The sequence below is a fragment of the Tauraco erythrolophus genome, chromosome 9, assembly GCF_009769465.1.
Source record: "Tauraco erythrolophus isolate bTauEry1 chromosome 9, bTauEry1.pri, whole genome shotgun sequence".
Classification (NCBI taxonomy): domain Eukaryota; kingdom Metazoa; phylum Chordata; class Aves; order Musophagiformes; family Musophagidae; genus Tauraco; species Tauraco erythrolophus.
Genome location: NC_141473.1, coordinates 7,970,822 through 7,989,312, shown reverse-complemented (window position 1 = coordinate 7,989,312; position 18,491 = coordinate 7,970,822). Strand labels below are relative to the sequence as shown.

General features: G+C 36.6%; 1 protein-coding gene across 1 annotated transcript in view; it reads right to left on the bottom strand.

Moving 5' to 3' along the window:
- PDZD8 (PDZ domain containing 8) overlaps window positions 1-18,491 on the bottom strand; it is a 62,983-nt gene continuing 44,492 nt past the window's right edge. Inside the window, exons 4-5 of the mRNA XM_086616825.1 lie at window positions 4,999-5,161; window positions 1-4,475 (exon numbers count right to left, since the gene is read on the bottom strand). Of these exons, the coding sequence (XP_086472951.1) occupies window positions 2,275-4,475; window positions 4,999-5,161 (2,364 nt within the window). The 3' untranslated portion in view covers window positions 1-2,274. The remainder of the gene's footprint in view (window positions 4,476-4,998; window positions 5,162-18,491) is intronic.

Genomic DNA, 18,491 nt, shown 5'->3' with positions numbered 1-18,491 from the left:
TCTGTGGTATTCTTTATTTTCAGCTATTTACAGTCAAGCATGAAGCAAAGATTACATCAGGAATGTAGTATTACAATTTTCCCCTCAAGATTAATCATTTATTGTAATTAATGCCAGATAGGAATTAATGTTTTCCTTCTTATGACTAAAATACAATTATTTTGCCCTTTCCCATTCGGTATATTTAAAAATATTGCACTACATTTAATTTATCTCTTACAATCATCATCATCAACGCTATACGAGGAAAACTATATCCAGCTTTTCTTACCCACTGTATTACACAAGTCAATTTAAAACCTCGAATGCATTTTTAAATCAGTATTTGCATTGATTTCACAGCTCCTTCATGTGTACCAGGGTTTTAATGAAGTACTTGGATATATTTGAAAACCTCTATAGTAAGAGCAAACACTGATGGAGACTGAATGCAGATCACCACCAATGGTAAGCCACCGAGAAAATGGAGTGGGGAAGTCTTAATATGCATCTCAAGCAAGTACAGGTTAAATAACTTTTAGTCAATAAGGGAAGCTAATTTTGTGCGATTATTTGCTGAAGCTTAATTTCAGAAGTGTGTCACATGCCTATCTTAGCATGGATAGTGTTTTCCATACATTAACTAAGTAAGTATCCACTGCCCAGAACTCACAAAAAAGTGCAAGTAGTTGCATGAGTGGAAGTGGCCGTTTCGTTTAGAAGTACAAATATGCTTTTCCACCTGTGAAAACCATTGCTTCTTAATTTTGCCCATCACAAAATAAACTGAGAAGCAAATTTAACGGAAAGGTACATTACAGACTGCCTGAAAATTTAGAGGAGTTACCATCTTAGATTCAACTCCATTTCCACAAAGGTGTTTTTCTTCTACTACCAGTGATAACGATACCAGTACCTAACACAGTACCTAAAATAAAGATGATATTTTATACAGCACTACTATACACAGAAGATGAAACAAAGACATGTTTACAGGAAATAAATAAGAACAACGGCCTTAGCCAGGTGATGCTAAGATCCACAGTTCACATATAGCACAAGACCAGATAGTTCTCTTCAAAAGCTGCTGGCTGAAGTTCTTCCTCATCTCTACTAGACTCACTTATTTTGACCCAAATAAAACATGTTATATACACTATAGGACAGTTTTCCAACAAAGGTGATCCTTCTGCTCAGACTGCATCTTTTGTCTGAGAAGCTTAATGCAACTTACCACTGTATGATCACTCAAAAGTGTTGAGAGAACACATTTAGCTATTTGATATTTTGTACCTTAAGCTTTCTGAAATGAGATAATGTCTGCAGCAAAATTTTTGGTTTTGGTTTTTTTTTTTTTTTTAAATTACTTAAACCATCCTTACATGCTTTTTCATAGAATGCAATGAAACCTCCAGCTCTTGGGAAGAACAATTTTCCTTTATCAAACTATCAGATAATACAACAACACTTAAACATATAATTTTATTCTGGAAGGCAAAGTGTCTTATCTCAAATATATTCCCAATTAAATTATGAGATGCTGGTATGTACTTTGGTATCTAGTGTTATTCAATCAGGATACAATAGCCCAAAATTCTAAGGAGGATTTTTTTTTTTTAGCATAGCATTACTATATTTCATTTTAATTACAATCTATGAAAAGTTCTTATATTTAACAAAAACACAGGAAACAAATGATATGCAATGTTAACTTCAGTAAATATTAACAACAAAATGAAAGACCTTTTGTTTGCTTCATGATATGTTTGGCAAAAAAATACAGAACTATCGAGAAGACATACAGTAACTGTGATGAACCTTTTAAAGCCTGGTCCCTCCGTGACTTCTGTGTCAGTCATCAGCTTAGGCATGCAACAAGCTTATAATTTTTTCATGATAAAATGGAAACTAAAAATTTTGAAAGTCCTGCCAGTTTCCTGTTGAAAACACAAGCTCAAAAGAAAAAAAAAAGGCGGTGGGCAAGTAATACATTAAAAGACACCACACATTAATGTGAAATGGTAAGGTTACATAATTAGAAAAAATAAAAATAAGTTACTAAAAATAAATTTCCAATATAAACCCCAAAATGTAGTTTTAACCAGCCAATTTAACAAAATGATGGTGCTGTAGCTGGAGAAGAACCATTATTAGCTGTACTCTTACACAGGCAAACAACTGTGGAGAAGCAGGACGTGTACATTTTATCAGTGTTTTAATTTAATTTGCATGTGTTTGTAATTAAGTGCAAAGTATTCCTTTAGTCTGTTCCTTCAAAGGCTAAATATGTAAATATCAGTCTACTGATTGAGGTGGATCAACTGGTTCTTCTGATATGATGTTGAATGTTGGAGCCTCTGTCAGACTGACATCTTCGTTATCCATTTCTTCTGCTATACTGGATTCCTCTGAATCTTTAGTCACTCTTTTGGACTGCCGCTCTAATGACATGTTCTCCAAAGACTCGATATCCTCGATGCCTGCTCTGTAGTGGATCATCAGCAGCGTCAGGGCCTGCAGTCTTTCACCCGACTTAGCCAGCGCAGCAGAAATCAAGATTTTTTTCCTTGCATCGGTCGTCTCTTTTTCTTCTTTAACAAGTGAATTATTATTTTCCAGCTCCTGGTCTATTTCGTTCTGCAGCTTATCCAACATAAATTCTAATTTCTGGAAACGCTCCTCTGTAGGTAAACTTCTGTAGAGATCACGTCCGATTTCTTTAACTGCAATGAAGACACTGTCATCTAGACCACCCTCCTTTCGGACCAACTTTATCCCAGTACCTGCTGCACGTTTTGAAGGACTGCTTGGCCCACTGATTTCAGTATCACTACTTTCATTGTCAGAAGTGTTGGGTGTGTGCTTTGGTGAAGGTTCTACCACCTCTGTTCCTTGCTCAGCAAGGCGAGCTTTGGGGACTTGACGAAGGTTTAACAAACGGGTGCTCGTATTGATGATATGCCTGGTCAGACCTGTAGTTCTGTTAACAGACTTAGATTCTGAATCAACACGAGAGGAGGATGCAGCTTGGGGAGCTTCCTGTCCTTCTGCTCTACAACCTCCCACAGTTCGTTCAAGTCGCTTTTCAGCTCCTACACAAAAGGGCGTCTCAGTTAGACATTTTTCTTGACATTTTTTATGGCAAACATAAGCACAGAACATGCACTGAGAAGCCGCTTTAGTCCATACTTTCTTTTTGCAGTAATCACACCAAGTTGGATTGTGAAACTGAGTATCTTGAAAGTTATGCTTGTTCTCCGTAAGAACAATTTGTCCCGAGTAAGGATCCTCTTTCTGAGCTGCACGAGCTTCTTCTTCCAAATGACACTCCTTTTCTTTCTCCAGGAGAAAGTTTGAATCATCTATTTCACCTTCTTTTAAATATTTAAAGTGTAAAGTTACATCGCCATAACAAAATTTCTCATTGAATCCCTTATGGGTTGTCAAATTACGCAATGCTGTTCTAGTGACTGCTGCTTTAGGTGTAGGAGCATCCAGTTTAAATGTTCTACTATATTCCATTGAGGATGTAGCTAAACAATCTAAAGCAATTTCTTCAAGTTTTATGCTTGCATATCCTAAGCAGATAAAACCACCTGCTTTGAAAGGGTCTCTGCACCACAGTGCAACATTAAGGTACTTATGGTATCCTTCTACTTCAAACAGACAGGAAGATGTTCTTGTCTTTGGCCATCGGCCTTGCCGGGTTTTATAAGGAATTTCTGGTGATTCCCATGTTCGATGATCATCTCCACTATCTTTGTAACTACGCGCATTTTCTGAAAGTCCATCTTTTAAAGTATCTTGTTTTGGTGCTGTTATTACTTTTGATACCGTTGGGTCTTCTACTTGATCACTATTCTTTACGACCTTCTCTGTACATTTGTCTCCGTTATTTGTAGGTGGAGGTGGCCTCTCTGGTTTTTCAGAAGATACACCTCCAGTTTCCAACAGATTTTGAGTTTCACTCGTAGGCAAAATAGGCTTACTTTGTGGCCTAGGTGGCACAGGAGGCTTAGTACTGGATCCTTGCACTTGTTTAACCAATTGCTGTGATGCATCTGAACCCTCAATCGTTTTGAGCGCTGCCACTTTAGCTCCATCTTTTTGTTGCGTTTTTGATGTTGCCTGATAACTTCCTAAGTGTAGCTTTCGATTCAGAATGGGAGATATAGTTCCAAGTGGTTTAGCCGCAAGTATTACTACTGAACGTTTGGGACTCGGAGTTGTTGGCAGATCTTCTTTTTGGTCAGGTGATTCACAAGCTAAGTCCTCAAATTCTGAATCAAAGTCTCTGTTGTCAACATCAGCTGATAAACTAGCTTGGTCATCTTCTGGCTGTGTCAAGAAAGCAGAGTCTTCCAGTTGTCCAAATCCATCCTGCAGCGCTGAACCATGCTGATTATACCCAACAGGCCTTTCATAAAAGACTAAAACTCTGTCCCCAGCCTGTCTGATAAGTTTCAACACTTGGACAGTTGATGTGATTTTAACACCTATTAAAAAAAAAAAAAGACAAAAATCGTTAAATTTGAAAATGGTTAAAAATAGTTGACAAATATGTTTAGAACTTTAATAGTGGTAATAACACTGTTGCTCACTAACAGAGGAAGTCAATTATGACAGAAGAGCTGAACAGAAATGTAGCAGTTGGATCCTTTCTGCTTTATTAATAGAAACATATTGCTTCAGGAGCTGAATTGCGACACTAACATATACAGTCCAGTTTGCTGTTTGTTACTGCTGTAATCTTAAAGAGTAATCTTGGTTTTATATGCTAACATATTTAACCTTTGCTATTAGTCTCATCATAAATTTGGACTTTTCAGATGCAGGCATTTAACAAAGGATTAAACGAATGATAATTGTAAGCAGCCATAAACACACAAACAGTTTTTATTGGGCATGACAGGCACAGCTGTAATTATTGAGAAAGGGAGTCAATTTGAACTGTATGCACAGCCACCTTTCAGTTTGCAAGATGAGACTTATTTTAAAAAAAGCTGACATGTTACTCACTGCCAATTGCTAGAAGTCTGTCTCCCCTCTGTAGATCAGCAGCTGCAGCAGGTGAGTTTGGAGTCACAGTTTCAATAACAACATGCCCTGCATCTTCTTCCTTGGACTGCACAAGGCGGAGCGTGAGCCCAACGCTTTGTAGATTCCCTTTCACTAGTTCTGCCTAGAGAGAAAGAAGTTAAGAGCATGTCAAGCTGTGGGAAGGATTCACGGTTAATAGCCATCTAGTTTGAACTAAAATTATACAACTGAGATTACGAAAAGAGTTACATTAGGACATCCATTGACTTCACTGAGTATATTATCACATAATGGATTCACTATCTGCCAATCCAGTCTACACCTTGCAGGAAAGATGGAATCAAACATCATCAGATCTGAAGAAACAAACATGCCAAAACTAGAAAGCGGTGCAAGGAATATGCCAAAACTAGAAAGCGGTACAAGGAATTGTCAGCAAAATATGTACATAAAAATATGTATATGAACAAACATGTATAAAATAGTTTATATACAAATAATAACAGTACTGTGCAAATACAAATCAGCAGGAAGGGCAATACGTGGCTCATCTTCACCAAAAGCCCCAGACCTAACAACAAAACATAACCTCATCCTCCATTTTAATACGAAGAAGTTTTATTATAAGGAGCACTGTACCATCAATCTCAGTATCACTCTGAATATACCACATTCATGCTATAAAACCTGTTAGCTCAAGTAGCTCTTCAGTCGTTTATACAAAAGGTGTTTGCAGTGAGAAAACTATTATGTACTTACAGGTTGCTAAAGTATATTTAGAACAATTCTACATTAAGAATAGCCTAAGAACTTTCTTCAAAAACCCAGAATCATTTCCTCATATTTATCTTGCAACACAAATACAAGATAAAATTTAACACAATAATCTCAAATAATTTCTTCTGAAAAAAAATAAAAATGCCTGAGGTACAGTCTCTGTTGTAGAGTTTCACCCCACACTTATACACAGATCCCTTATAAATTTGGAAGTCCCTATGGAAGAATTTATCTAGGTAGTGACCAATTGTTTACACGCCTCAGTGTCTGAGATCTTTGGCAACTTTTTTCTTAATAAAGACTGTCCTTCTGTCCTTAGTGAACTTAAAAATATACTTTTTTTCCCCTCTAAAGGACACTCCCTCTGGACTCTCAAATGACTGTCTACTATCATTCCTCCAAAGTATATTCTGTCTGTTTGAAAGGGGAGCTCACAGCCTATGTTTCAGTTTCAAGGACAGAAATTTATTTTGCTTTTTTGATTCCCAAGAACAGAGAGACAGACACTGTTTGTAGAAAACCTCTGCAGGAAATTTTCTATTTGGTTTCAATTTACTGAGTTTAGGTAGACAGTCTTCTCCCTCCATCCTGCATTTACTTTGTTGTTATTCAATTGTCTATGTTTGAACTGTCTGGAGTTGATCCTCCTCTTCTGAGGATGTGTTCGTTTGCTTAGTTTTGTGCAAGGGCTTTCCACAGATGAAGTGGATTACTCAGCTTCAGTGTATGACACACTCCTCGGCTGCATTGCTCTCACTCCTTTCCCATAACAAAACCGAAGATGTGGTGCTATTAAGGTTAATTGTTGTTCAGTTAAATAAAAAAAATAAAACAAATAAAAATGCTACACTATTTAGCAGTTTGCTTAAGAAGAGCAGTAAGTTTGAAGAAGTAGACTTGCATGAACTTTTGAAGTTTGGTATTAACCTTCTGAGTTCCCCACAGTCACTTAAAGATAATATTTTCTCTCAAACTTTAACATGTCTACTGTTAATACCCAGTAACGCATGCAAGAATAACAAGATCAAATATAAGCTTAACTGCAGTTCCAAGACTCAAGGCTCTTCTATAACGCAAATAAGTAAATAATTGCCTACAGAAACAACTGTGGTAGGGTTTTGGGGTTCGGTTTGGTTTGGTTTTGGTTTGTTTGTTTTAAAGGCCATTCCCATTTACACCAAAGAAACTTTGATACATAATTAAATTTTAAAAATTAAATAATAAACTCGGAAGTGTTAAGAAACAAAGAAAAAGTATTAGAAATGCCTCTGGAAGAAGAGAAATGTTTTTAAAGAAAATAATTACTCTTCTCCTTTAGTCCTTATTTATATACAATATGGCATTAAGGCAGCAATTCACAAACACTGCATGTGCTGTAAGGAAACAACATAAACAATTACTACAATTTCAAACAACACTTGTATATTTTAACTGTCAAAACCACAAATAACATGAATTTGCTGTAGCAGCATACAAATCTGCAACAAAAACTCCTTCCAAACATCACTCCCCTATGCTATGTAGCTGTGCATGTTATTATCAGGCAACAAGGAGATCGTTATTTCTGGGATTTGCCACAGAGTCCAAATACTCAAATCTCAATTTTCCTATGATGGTTCCTTTCAAAGTCTTGCTCTAAATGATTATGTTCGGAAAGAGATTTCCAAATCCTTGTGTTTGCATAGATAATGAAACTATCATAACGAACATGAGAAAGTAACCTCACAATTAAGGAATATTACAAAGGACTGAAAAGCAAACTATAACCATTTTTTCCCCCTAATTTTTTTTAGTCCACTAAAGTATAAAGCCCTTTAGTGAGAGAGTTTCAGGAAATAAATGGATCCTTAGAGTGGTGGAGAGGAAAAAACACAAATGACAAGACAAAACAATGATTTTCCTCTTAACACTAAGTTATTCTGGTCATTTAATTACATTCCTTTAGGGATACGTCTATTTTGATGATACATAGTTTCTTCTGAAATCTTATACAAGTTCTGGATCTTAACACCCAGAACTGGAGTTAAGTCAACTGAGACATTTTAAAGTCACAGCTCACGTAAGACACTCAGTCTTAGTTTTGCATCGCTGCGGAAGAAACATTGCTGTATGTTTGTTTGCAACACGAGATAACTCTTGTGCAATCAGTCTTTAAGTAGATCAAAAAACCATCCCAGTGCTGAAGGAAGGTGGCCATCGTAACATGTTTACAGGAGATACCTCATGCAAGTCTACGTTCCTTTATGGTCAGATGTTTTCTCATCCCTTCAGAGTGACACACAGAAGCAATAACCTCTCTAAAGACCCATTCTTCAGAAAGCAACAAGCCTTTTTCAAATGAAAAAAGAGAATGTCCAAAGGAAAACAGGAGCTGGTATTGCAACATCTAGCATTTTGAAGGAAGGCAGCAATGACTTCTAACCACTGTTAGTACTTGCAATCATGTGACGAGCAAGATATAGGAAAGGGACATAATTAGATACCAAAAAGGAAAAAAAAAAACGCTACCGAAAGCTTTCTCAGAGTTTGTCAGTACAGACCCTCATCCTCTTGAGCTTCCTTTGAATCCAAGGACTACTTTGAGCAGATCTCAATAGCGGATGACTTAACAGTGAAAACATTCTCTACTGTAAAAGACCAGAAACTTCTGAGGTGATTCCCAACTTTCCACCCTTCCCTCCCCCCCAGGGCGAGACCACACAAAAAGAAGAAGGGACAGCTGGGACCAAAGACACGTAGGTACCTCTGAACATTTGGCTCCCATGCAGGGATACCGACTGTGGATTACAGCACGTATGACTCACTGATGGTGAAGAGACTTCCAATATTCCAGCAGTATCTGATGGAAAGCTGTTTTTTGGAAGGAGAGAGTCTTTGAACATAAAGTTCATCTCAACTTTTTATTAACTTTGGCACAGTCGCGAGCTTTCTCATGAAGTAAACTGGTTTTATTTATCAACCCAAACCAGATGAATAGTTTCCTTGATTTTTCTTTCTGGCAACTCTGAGTTTCAACCAAGTAACACCACAGTATCTCAGGCTAGCAGCAGTGCAGGTCAATGCTGTTTCAAGCTCTCAAACAACCCCCCACCCCTCCAAGTACACTCACAAAATCAGCACCTTTGTACACTCAGCACAGCTACTTTATGCTTTTCTGCCTCTCCCTTAAATTAAAACTTCATAATAAACACCAAGAGTCAAAGATCTACTGCAATAAGAAACATCAGAAGGACAAAAATCAGCTTAATGACACAGAGCTTAGAAGATTGCTGATAATGAAAGGACATTTATTGCTGCAAGGGAGAAAAATTAACAGCTGTGCCTAGGACAAAGAGAAATTTTAACCAACTACCTATACCATCTTAAAGCAAGTTTATTTTAATCTGATTTAATTAACACTTTTGTTTTACTAGTTCTTGCAAACCTTAGTAGTTACTTAAACAAAGAGCAAGGCAAAGCAGACAATACTACGTGCCTGACAGTGAAAGGCGTACATTCAGAGTAAATTATATTGAAAGAGTTAGAGCTAAAATGTGTCATACAACTTATCAAATGTACCTTTCTTTAAAAAGGTAAGCAACTCCTGGACTATTCATGAAATACTTGTTGAGATTAAGATATAACAGATCAGGAATGACTTGGGGGGGGGGGGCAAAGGGGGAAAACTAGTTTCCTTAGTGTTTTGTTACTCAAGAAAAAACACAAGAAGAGGACACGAAGTGTCCACTCACTTTAAAATTAATAAAACATTTTGATGTGGCGCTGTAGATGCCTAACTCTTACAGAACAAAGTCTATAAGCATTGATTTCACAATACAGGCTTTAGTTCATTTATATGCATCAGCATATGAACCACTGTAGAGCACAGCCCCACCACTGCCTTCAGTTCAGCTGGGAGTACGCTCTGGAAATACAATGCAGCAGAAAATTATGCCGTGCCTCATAGCCTTTCCTTACCTCAGCCTTGTCATTTTGAAAGCCTAGCAGATGTTGGATGTCAGTGAAAAATGAATGTTTCCAACCTTTTTTAATACATTGATACTGAACAGCACAGTTACACAGTGATAACTCGGAAGTTTATAACTTGCTCATACCATTTAAACGGCTGAATATTTAGACTACCGTCAATACAGGATACAGTTTTAATCTTCAAATGCTTCATTAAATTATCAGTCTGAAAGAATTTGCAAATGCAAAGGGATGATAAATAAACATCCTTCTTAGAGACAACACACAAATGTGATGCCATCTCATTTACTTGCAAAACTGTATCTAAAAGGTTAGGTTATTTTTGAATACAGAGGTAAGAATGTTAGTTAAGTACAGCACTCCCATTCAGAATTTCTAAGACAAGACATAATAAATAATGTCCACCAATAAATATGGAGATTACAACATCTGGAAAAGCATGTCTGATAACCTCTTACTAGTAATGCAACATCATTCAGCTAAACTTTAAAAACTATTAGATGCATACAAAAATACAGTCACAAAAAAAGTCACAATATTAAGCCACAGTATGATAATTAGAGCTAAGACTTTTGCCCTGATTTATTTTCAGGAACTAAAAAGGAAATTGGTTTTTGAAAGCTTAATTTTATTCTGTAACTAACCTTTCATATTTGCTTAACTATTTGCAAACATTAACATAATAAAGCCTTATTAAAATTAAGTAGTAAGCATTTCATATTCTTTTGAATAAACACTAAGAAAAGCTTGATCACTCAAGTACATATAAAAAAAATCTTACTACTTGGCTTGACATCAACTGAAGAATAATGTTATTGCAAGTCCTTCTTTTTCCCTATCAGTGGTATGTAACACGCTGTATGTATGACAGACTGACACCACGTCAGTGCTGTGTCGTAGATAAAACCTTAATTTTTTTCCAGCTCATTAGAGTGACTACAGTGGATCTTATGCATTCTTGGAAGGTATGGTGTAATGTGTTTTGGGGAAAAGGAGATAAAATGCCTATGAATATGCCTGTAACATATTACATTCTCTCAGACAACCGTGCATGCTGAGAGGAAAGGAAGGAATATTTCATATTAAACACACACACACACTCCCTCCCAAAACATTAAAGTACAAAACTAGGAAGTCATTCCTTCTATTCTGAAGACTCAGATATTTACATTATTTAAAAAGGTTTTTCGCATATATCTTTAAAATATGGACTTAAACATTATTGTTTTTTTCAACTCTATTACTGAATGCAATCATTATATATGACCTGCACAGTGAAGCAATTGCTAGGTTATTTATACAGGCTAGAGGAGACAGTGAGAGGAAACAGGTATCACCCATCTCACGATACACTCCTTAGTAACATGACTCAAAAAGGAAAAAAAGGCAATTTTGTTGAACATTCTGAGAGGATTTCCATCTATCCTTTACTGAAGGAGTAGATGTTTTTCTTCTCTCTGTGTCACAGCCCCAAAGCCCAAAACTACAGGGCCAGAATAGCATAAGCACAATTTGTTTTACAGTGCACAACTGAGCAACTGCCAAAAAGATATTCTTCTGCCTGTTTTCCTTGGAAGAAGGCATTTGATGAAACCATTAAAAACAAGAAAACCGAAACAAGTTTGGAAAAAGCTAGCAATTGCAGAATAAGCTTTCACCATAAGTAGATATCACCAACAAAAATAAAAGTTCATGGCAAACAGGACCGAGTTACAGCCAATACAAAAGTATGAAAGTTTTATCAGAAATCTGTCTCCACAGGGATATTATGGAATTTATTTAGGTGCATAACCACATCTTCTTAATCCATTCAATACCACTTAGTTTAATACTTAAACAACCCCTTGCCTCTACCCAGCATTCACCATAGTGTTTACAGTGGGTTTCTGGACCAGTCCAAAGTTTAGACTATTTTATTTACCTGCTTTTTGCTTTACCTGGTGTTCTGCTTTCCTCCACTGCAGCTCTTACTCTGCTCTGAAAACCAGGGACTCTAGAGAGGTTTTTCTGTGCTCAAGTATCTGTCCTCTGTTCACTTGCCTAATGTCATCCACTAAAAAAGTCAATCGTTTAGGCCAATCGTCTTTCACACCAAGAAAGTTTGAACAATGCATTCTATCTTGGAAAAAAGTCTTTATCAGTAAAACAAAGGAATCAACTGACACTCAAAATCATCTTGAGAATGATTAGTCACACAACTCCTCCGGTACAAATATCTGCAGTATTAGGAAGTAGGTTCTTCAGCTTGTTTAGTTTTATTCAATATTGCCAGTTTTGTAATTAGCGGGTTTTTCATGCATATTCGCATTTTATATATCAGCTGAAAATGCTTGGAGTATACTTAACCAACTGAAACACCAATTACTAACTGGCAAATTAGGTATTGATGCCACTAGTGACCACTCATACCATACATGGCTTTATGGGACTGGCTACACCTTTGAGCCTTTTTGGGCATCACTGAACAGACACTAAAGTCATTGGTTTATGGACTCTTCATGTTTCCTTGAAAGGGATTTTATAAAGTTACCCACTTCTAACGCAATGGATTGACTCAGGCGTTCATCCACCATCATGAGCATATCTGCAAATTTAGTGCGACTGCCATGGACTTCTCCAAGGGAGCTCTGACTGCAGATTAAAGCAGAGGAATCACATCAACTGTACCTTCTGTAATGGCTAAGTTCAAGGACTAGAAAATAAAGCAGAGAGGAGTTAAGAAACAAACACTGGAGTCCTAATAGCACTAGATCTTTTAAATACTTTAAGATGTGAAAAATTCAGCTCCAGAAAAAGGTGGGGTTTTTTTTTAAATTGTGTTTACTGTTCTCCCACTCAGCAGATGATGCACATGACCTACACACCACTTTCCAATTCTTCTCCCATTTGCTAAGAACAATAAAAACCAAAACAAAACCAACCAAAAACCTCTGCAAACACACACGAAACACCTTTGCCTTCAACAGACTTGTTAAATTTACTGGCATCTGGAAACGGCCAGTAAGTAATCAGTTCTTATGCTCTCCTGTGACTAAAACACAGAAATGTAAATGCTGCCTTTAAACCTGTTAGTCTGTATTCTGATGTCAAACTAGTCAGCACGAGATGAATTAGCCCACTCCGAGTTTGATGTTGAGATAGCACTAAATCTTAGTACAGGTACGTCGGTACTGCTGAGTTACATCAGGTATCTCAATATTATAGTGCTGTACCACAGTGCAGACCTACCTTCGGGTACTTCCAAAGTGTCTATCTCAGATTTTTCACTATTTTCCAGTTTTTAATCTCCTATTGTCTATTTCAAATATCTTTACACACAACAGAGTTTTCTCTAAGCTATATTGGAAGCAGTGTTTAAGGGACAGAATTTCCCATGAATGGTTATGTCACATTTCACCCACCTCAACTATATGAGTGTTGGTGGGTTCGGCTTTTTTGTGTGACACACTTTTTTTTTTATTAATAATGCCATTTGATTGCTTATATAGAAAGTCTGTACAGAAAATGTGTCACACAGAAATCAGGCTTATAAGCAATGGACTCACTACCTCTGCTTTCTTAGTGAGGTCTGGAATAGTCATCAGCTTTGCTTTTTGTGGAATATTAGAGACAATAGAGACTTCTAACAACAATAAAACAGTGAAAAAAATGGTAGTGGGATGTTAGACCTATTGCTGTTAATTTTTCCAGCTATGAGAATTGTGGTCTGTGCATGTGGAGACAGGCTCAGACAAAGGCTGCAGTTTTCAGGGTTGGTTTTTGGTGTGGTTTTTTTTTTTTTTTGTCTTGTTTTGGTGTGGGGTTCTTTGTGGGGTTTTTTTTGGTTGGTTGAGTTTTGTTGTTTTTGATTGTTTGATTGTTTTTTTTTTACTTTTAGGAAACAGCTTGTTTATGGATAAATTTCTTGAGGAATTTTTTACTAGTCATCTTATACAGCAAGCTAAGTGGGCCTCATTATTTTCTGTTCTACATGATATCTTATAAAAATCAAAAAATGTATGTTACAAAATACGATGGTAATTTCATTCTGAACCGAGTTACATACTGGATCAAGATCGTATTTAAAGTAATAATTTATTAAGGCTACAATACTGCAAATGTTATGCGCATGTCTAACTTCACCATAATGTGATATTTCTCTAAAATAAATATGACAATTCATGGTAGTAAAGTTAAACATCTGCATGTCCGCTGGATGAGCATTAAAAACATTTGACATCAGCAAAACCCAGAACAGGCTAGTTACTAAACAAAATAAGGAGCCACATCTTATTTTCCTCAGTACTTCCGACACATTGCAGGAACTCTTTTACTAAGCTACTACTAAAACTGTACTTTCCAATTGTACAGGGAAACAGGTTATGTGACATGCAAAAAGTAAACTGTTTAGCAATTATCATGAATTGCTGAGGCATTCTTACTAAGCAGCAATTACAGGAGCTGAAAGGAGGAGTGAAAGACAAACAAGGCAGCAGAAAACCTGCATTTAACTTCAAAGTGTCAGAAGCAGGTAAAATGCAGACCTTCAGTTTTACATGGAGCTCTTTGGAGAGCAATTTAGTACAAACACCAATGTAGCTCTTCTTGAAGTGCTCTTACTCACTGACATCCTTTTAGTCTTTATTAAACCCAACTGTGATGATTTCCTTTGGCCCTGAAAAATGGAAAAGATTGATTTCGTGCCCCCCCCCCAATCTTCTATCACCGTTTAAGTCTTTGATAGAAAAAAGGCTTCCTACAATATTGCTTAAGCATGACTCAGTCATCACATAAATATTTAATAAACTCAGGTAGTCTAATAGCAAATACTGAAATAAGGTCACTGAAACTAGATATTTAAAAAAAACCACAACAGAGAAAGTTCATTAATTAATAAAAGTTTACCTAATTATTTTCTTTGTATAAATGTTATGAATTGCTGCAATGCAAGTTACAGACCCAGGAGATTAATGAGAACATAAGAGTTCATGCCCTGTGAATACGTGCACATGAGAGGTCAGTCAAGCCAGGGTTTTGTTCATCTCTTCTGAGGTGGAAGGAAGAAAATGAAAAATATACTCAAGCGTATACATTAAAGGCAAAACCTCTAAACCAGCTAGTAATTACTGATACTTGTATTGGAAGTACCCAATTCATAAAACAAGTACTATTAATCTTCATATAATAAATTCAAAATATTAGACTATCAGGTAAAAATTCTTTTTAATGGAAATAACATTCATGGTGAAGAAGATTTGCCTCCATACAGAAGAGCTGCTTGATAACTTTATCACATCTAGCAGAATCAACCACCTGATTACTGACAAAGATATTGCCATCAAAACTAAAAATATGAAAAGTTATTATCCACTGTAGTTACAGATGCCAGTTTCCATGGAAATGAAATCTACAATACTACTTTCTAACGCATACAAATCCTAACTCTTAGATCTCCCTAATAGGCTTAAAAGTTACATTTCTGGAGGAAAAAATGTTGATGGAAAGAATAAGTGCATTATTTATAGGCTGATTTTATTCTAGAGCAGAAGTGTTTTCTTTAGAGCAAGAGCAATGCTAATTGCAGACAGTTACAGCTGGGGTACAGCACGAGCAGGGGTTGCACAAATACTCCTTGCCTGGGAACCTTCAGCAAAACGTTGGGATTTGAGCCGGAAGCAGACTCACTGCTGGAAGTGCTCTGAGGAAGAGCTGGGTGCTGCCAGGGCAGTGGCTGGGGCACCAGCAAGCCCCAGGGAGGCCAAAGCAGCCGCGCTGGTGTTCCTGGCTCTCCCCCTGTCCCCCTGCCTGGCTGAGCCCTTACCCCACCCTCAGCCCTAACAGGATTATCAGATTAAGCTTTGTACCAGAGTTGAAAAAAATCAAGTACTGTCATTTCTTATTAAAGAAGTGACATATCTAAACAATTACTTACACAATAGTGTGCAAAAAATAGGTTTAAAAAAGCGTACTCTTACAAACAAAACATCATAATTTCAGGTAACACAAATTACACCCTTAGCAATAACATAGTCAAAGCAACAGGGATCTCAAACACACCTAGAATCAACATAATTCTATAATTTGAAATATCACAGGACTTAAATGAACACAGTTCGTTATTTCTGCACTGCATAAACATACCATCTTCTTGACAACTGTTAACATTTCTCATCAATATTAATGACTAGACGGCTATTAAGAGCACAAGCCTGCACGACCCGATCATTTTTCAGACTCCTACGTTCTCACAGAACTAGCTAAACCCAAAGGAACTCAAGCAGATGTAGTCAACTGATTCATCATCCTAACAGCTCTTCAGAGATTAAACAGAAGATCCATCTGTATCAAAACGAAGTTCCTGTTGCGTACAACCCCCTAACCCCATCCTTTGCCCAGTGAAACCAGAAGATCATTCTTCTGAAATTCTATTCTACATTACCAAGGCCAGAAGAGATGAGGATTTATATCTAGCTTAGTCCAAATAATTGCTGTAAAAAGGCCAAGGTTTTGAATATAATAATCTTTCTCTACATAGAAAGGCAGCCAAACCACACCGAGTTGTTTTCAATTAAGTTCTGGACAAAACACTGCAGTATAAACACACAACTACATAACCAGTAAAGATTTCCACGACCATACATCTATTTCTGGTTATTTTGTTGAACACATCACATCAAATCAATTTGTTTATGGTTATAGGGCACAAGTCGCTGCCAGGCAGTGAAACAGCAGCTCAATGTCACATCTAATTAGTAGCACCAAGACAACAGCACACCTAGAAGCCAGATTTTCATACTATTACCATTCACCACTTATAAAAATTGCCACAACTATTAAACTGAAAAAGATCTTTACACCAACCAAGTCAAATACTGGCAATTCACTTTGCAAAAGAAATCGATACCTACCTATATTTGCTTTGCACTTGAAAAACATTCTAGATTTGTTTCCCTCCAAACACACAGATCACTTCCCAATATATCTAAAGAATGATTTAGAAACTGAACATTAGCTGTAAATTGGAATCAACATACTATCCGACTTTGCAACCTAGCTTCTATAAATGCTTCATGAAGATCCTAAGGTCTCAATCTTTCACAGAATTGTTTGGCTTGGAAAAGACCTTTGCGCTGCATCTTTCCCTCCGTATAATCAATGTGATCATACAATGGGCTAACAAAAAAGTAGGATTTTTTTTCTCCCTATAGTTGGATATCTGAGTGACAAACGAACAGAATTAGTGTAACTACTTAGACAAAGCGCTGAATATCTTCCATTTCTACAATATGAAAAAGCTTTATTACAACAGATGTCCAAAACCCAAACCAAACAAAACCCACTTTGCTATGCCACAAAGATTTCTACTAAACATTTGAGATTGGGATTCTGCATTACCACGAGGCTTATTCACAATTCTGGCAGAAGTCCCTCCCATAATTTACCTCCCCTCATGTATTTCTGGAGAAATATAACAGAAGTACAAGTCCATCCATTGTGACTGGGTTGTTTAAAGTATTTTTTTTGGCACAAGGAAGTAATATATGCCAACTCCTCATCTCCCTAATAGTAAGGTAAGCTAAAGAATGAATAGGAAATCATGTCAAGCTTAAAAACTTCTTATTTTACTTCAGCACTTACTATAACTTCATATACTCTGGTTTTATGCTCTATTATTTTTAAATTAGCAACAGATTTTACTGATAGCTGGTGAAATATATAAGAAAAATACTCAGCAGATTTCATACCGCAACATCTATTTCCCTTTCCTCCTTCTCTCCTCCGTCACCAGAAACAGGGCTCGCTTGGGACTGTGACCAATTACCAAAGAATTTACAACTCACTCATTTAATGTAAAAAATGAACAAAGACTTAGTCAATACCATAGAATGCCAGTGAACTAAATATATTTTAAAAAATAAATCATACTGAACAAGGCAGAGGGGAGAAGATTGTTACATGCACATGCATGACAGAAGCTGTCCTTAAGTAGAATTTACTTGTTTACTTAAAAGCAGTAAATATTTGTAAGGTGGTAAAGATCTTTCTACATATTACAGGGACAGAACCTGCATCAGTTCTTAAACCATGAGTTATTTCTTTCTTTGATTTCTTAATTATCAGTAATTTAGTTTACTTAATAATTTGAATGAGCTTTATCAAAAAAAAAAGAAAACTGCATCCAAGAAGTTGATGAAAACATTCTGTGCAATATAATTTGAATACTTGATATCAGACCATGGTACTACACTTTTTTGACCATCACTGTAAGGCTGTAGGTGGAGTGGCCCAAAAAAGTCACTGTTCATAAATGGCACATTTAACACTAAGTATTCCAAGTCTGAGGTTTCTCTTTTAAATTGATACTTTAAATATTTCATTTGAAAACCTACAGGTTTAAGAGATACGAGCTCTGCAGAAAAACCCAATGAGCAATGTGATGAATGATGAAATACCTTACAGTAAAAAAAAAAAGTTGAAATATTGGGAAGCTTCAGGATTCAAAATTTAATGATTAACTTACTGCTACTTTGTCATACAGTCACTTAACTCCCACTACAGTTCATGACAACAAGAGATGTGTTAACTCAAAAAAATTGTTTGCTTTTATAACCTCTCCAACACATTAAAAAGCTAATAAAAATGTACCTGAGAAATAATATGCAATAGAGTTGGGGGAGCAGGGAAAGGGTAAAACCCCTGCATATCTAGAGATGGTGAAGGAACGGAGGATGGAGACAGAAAAAAAA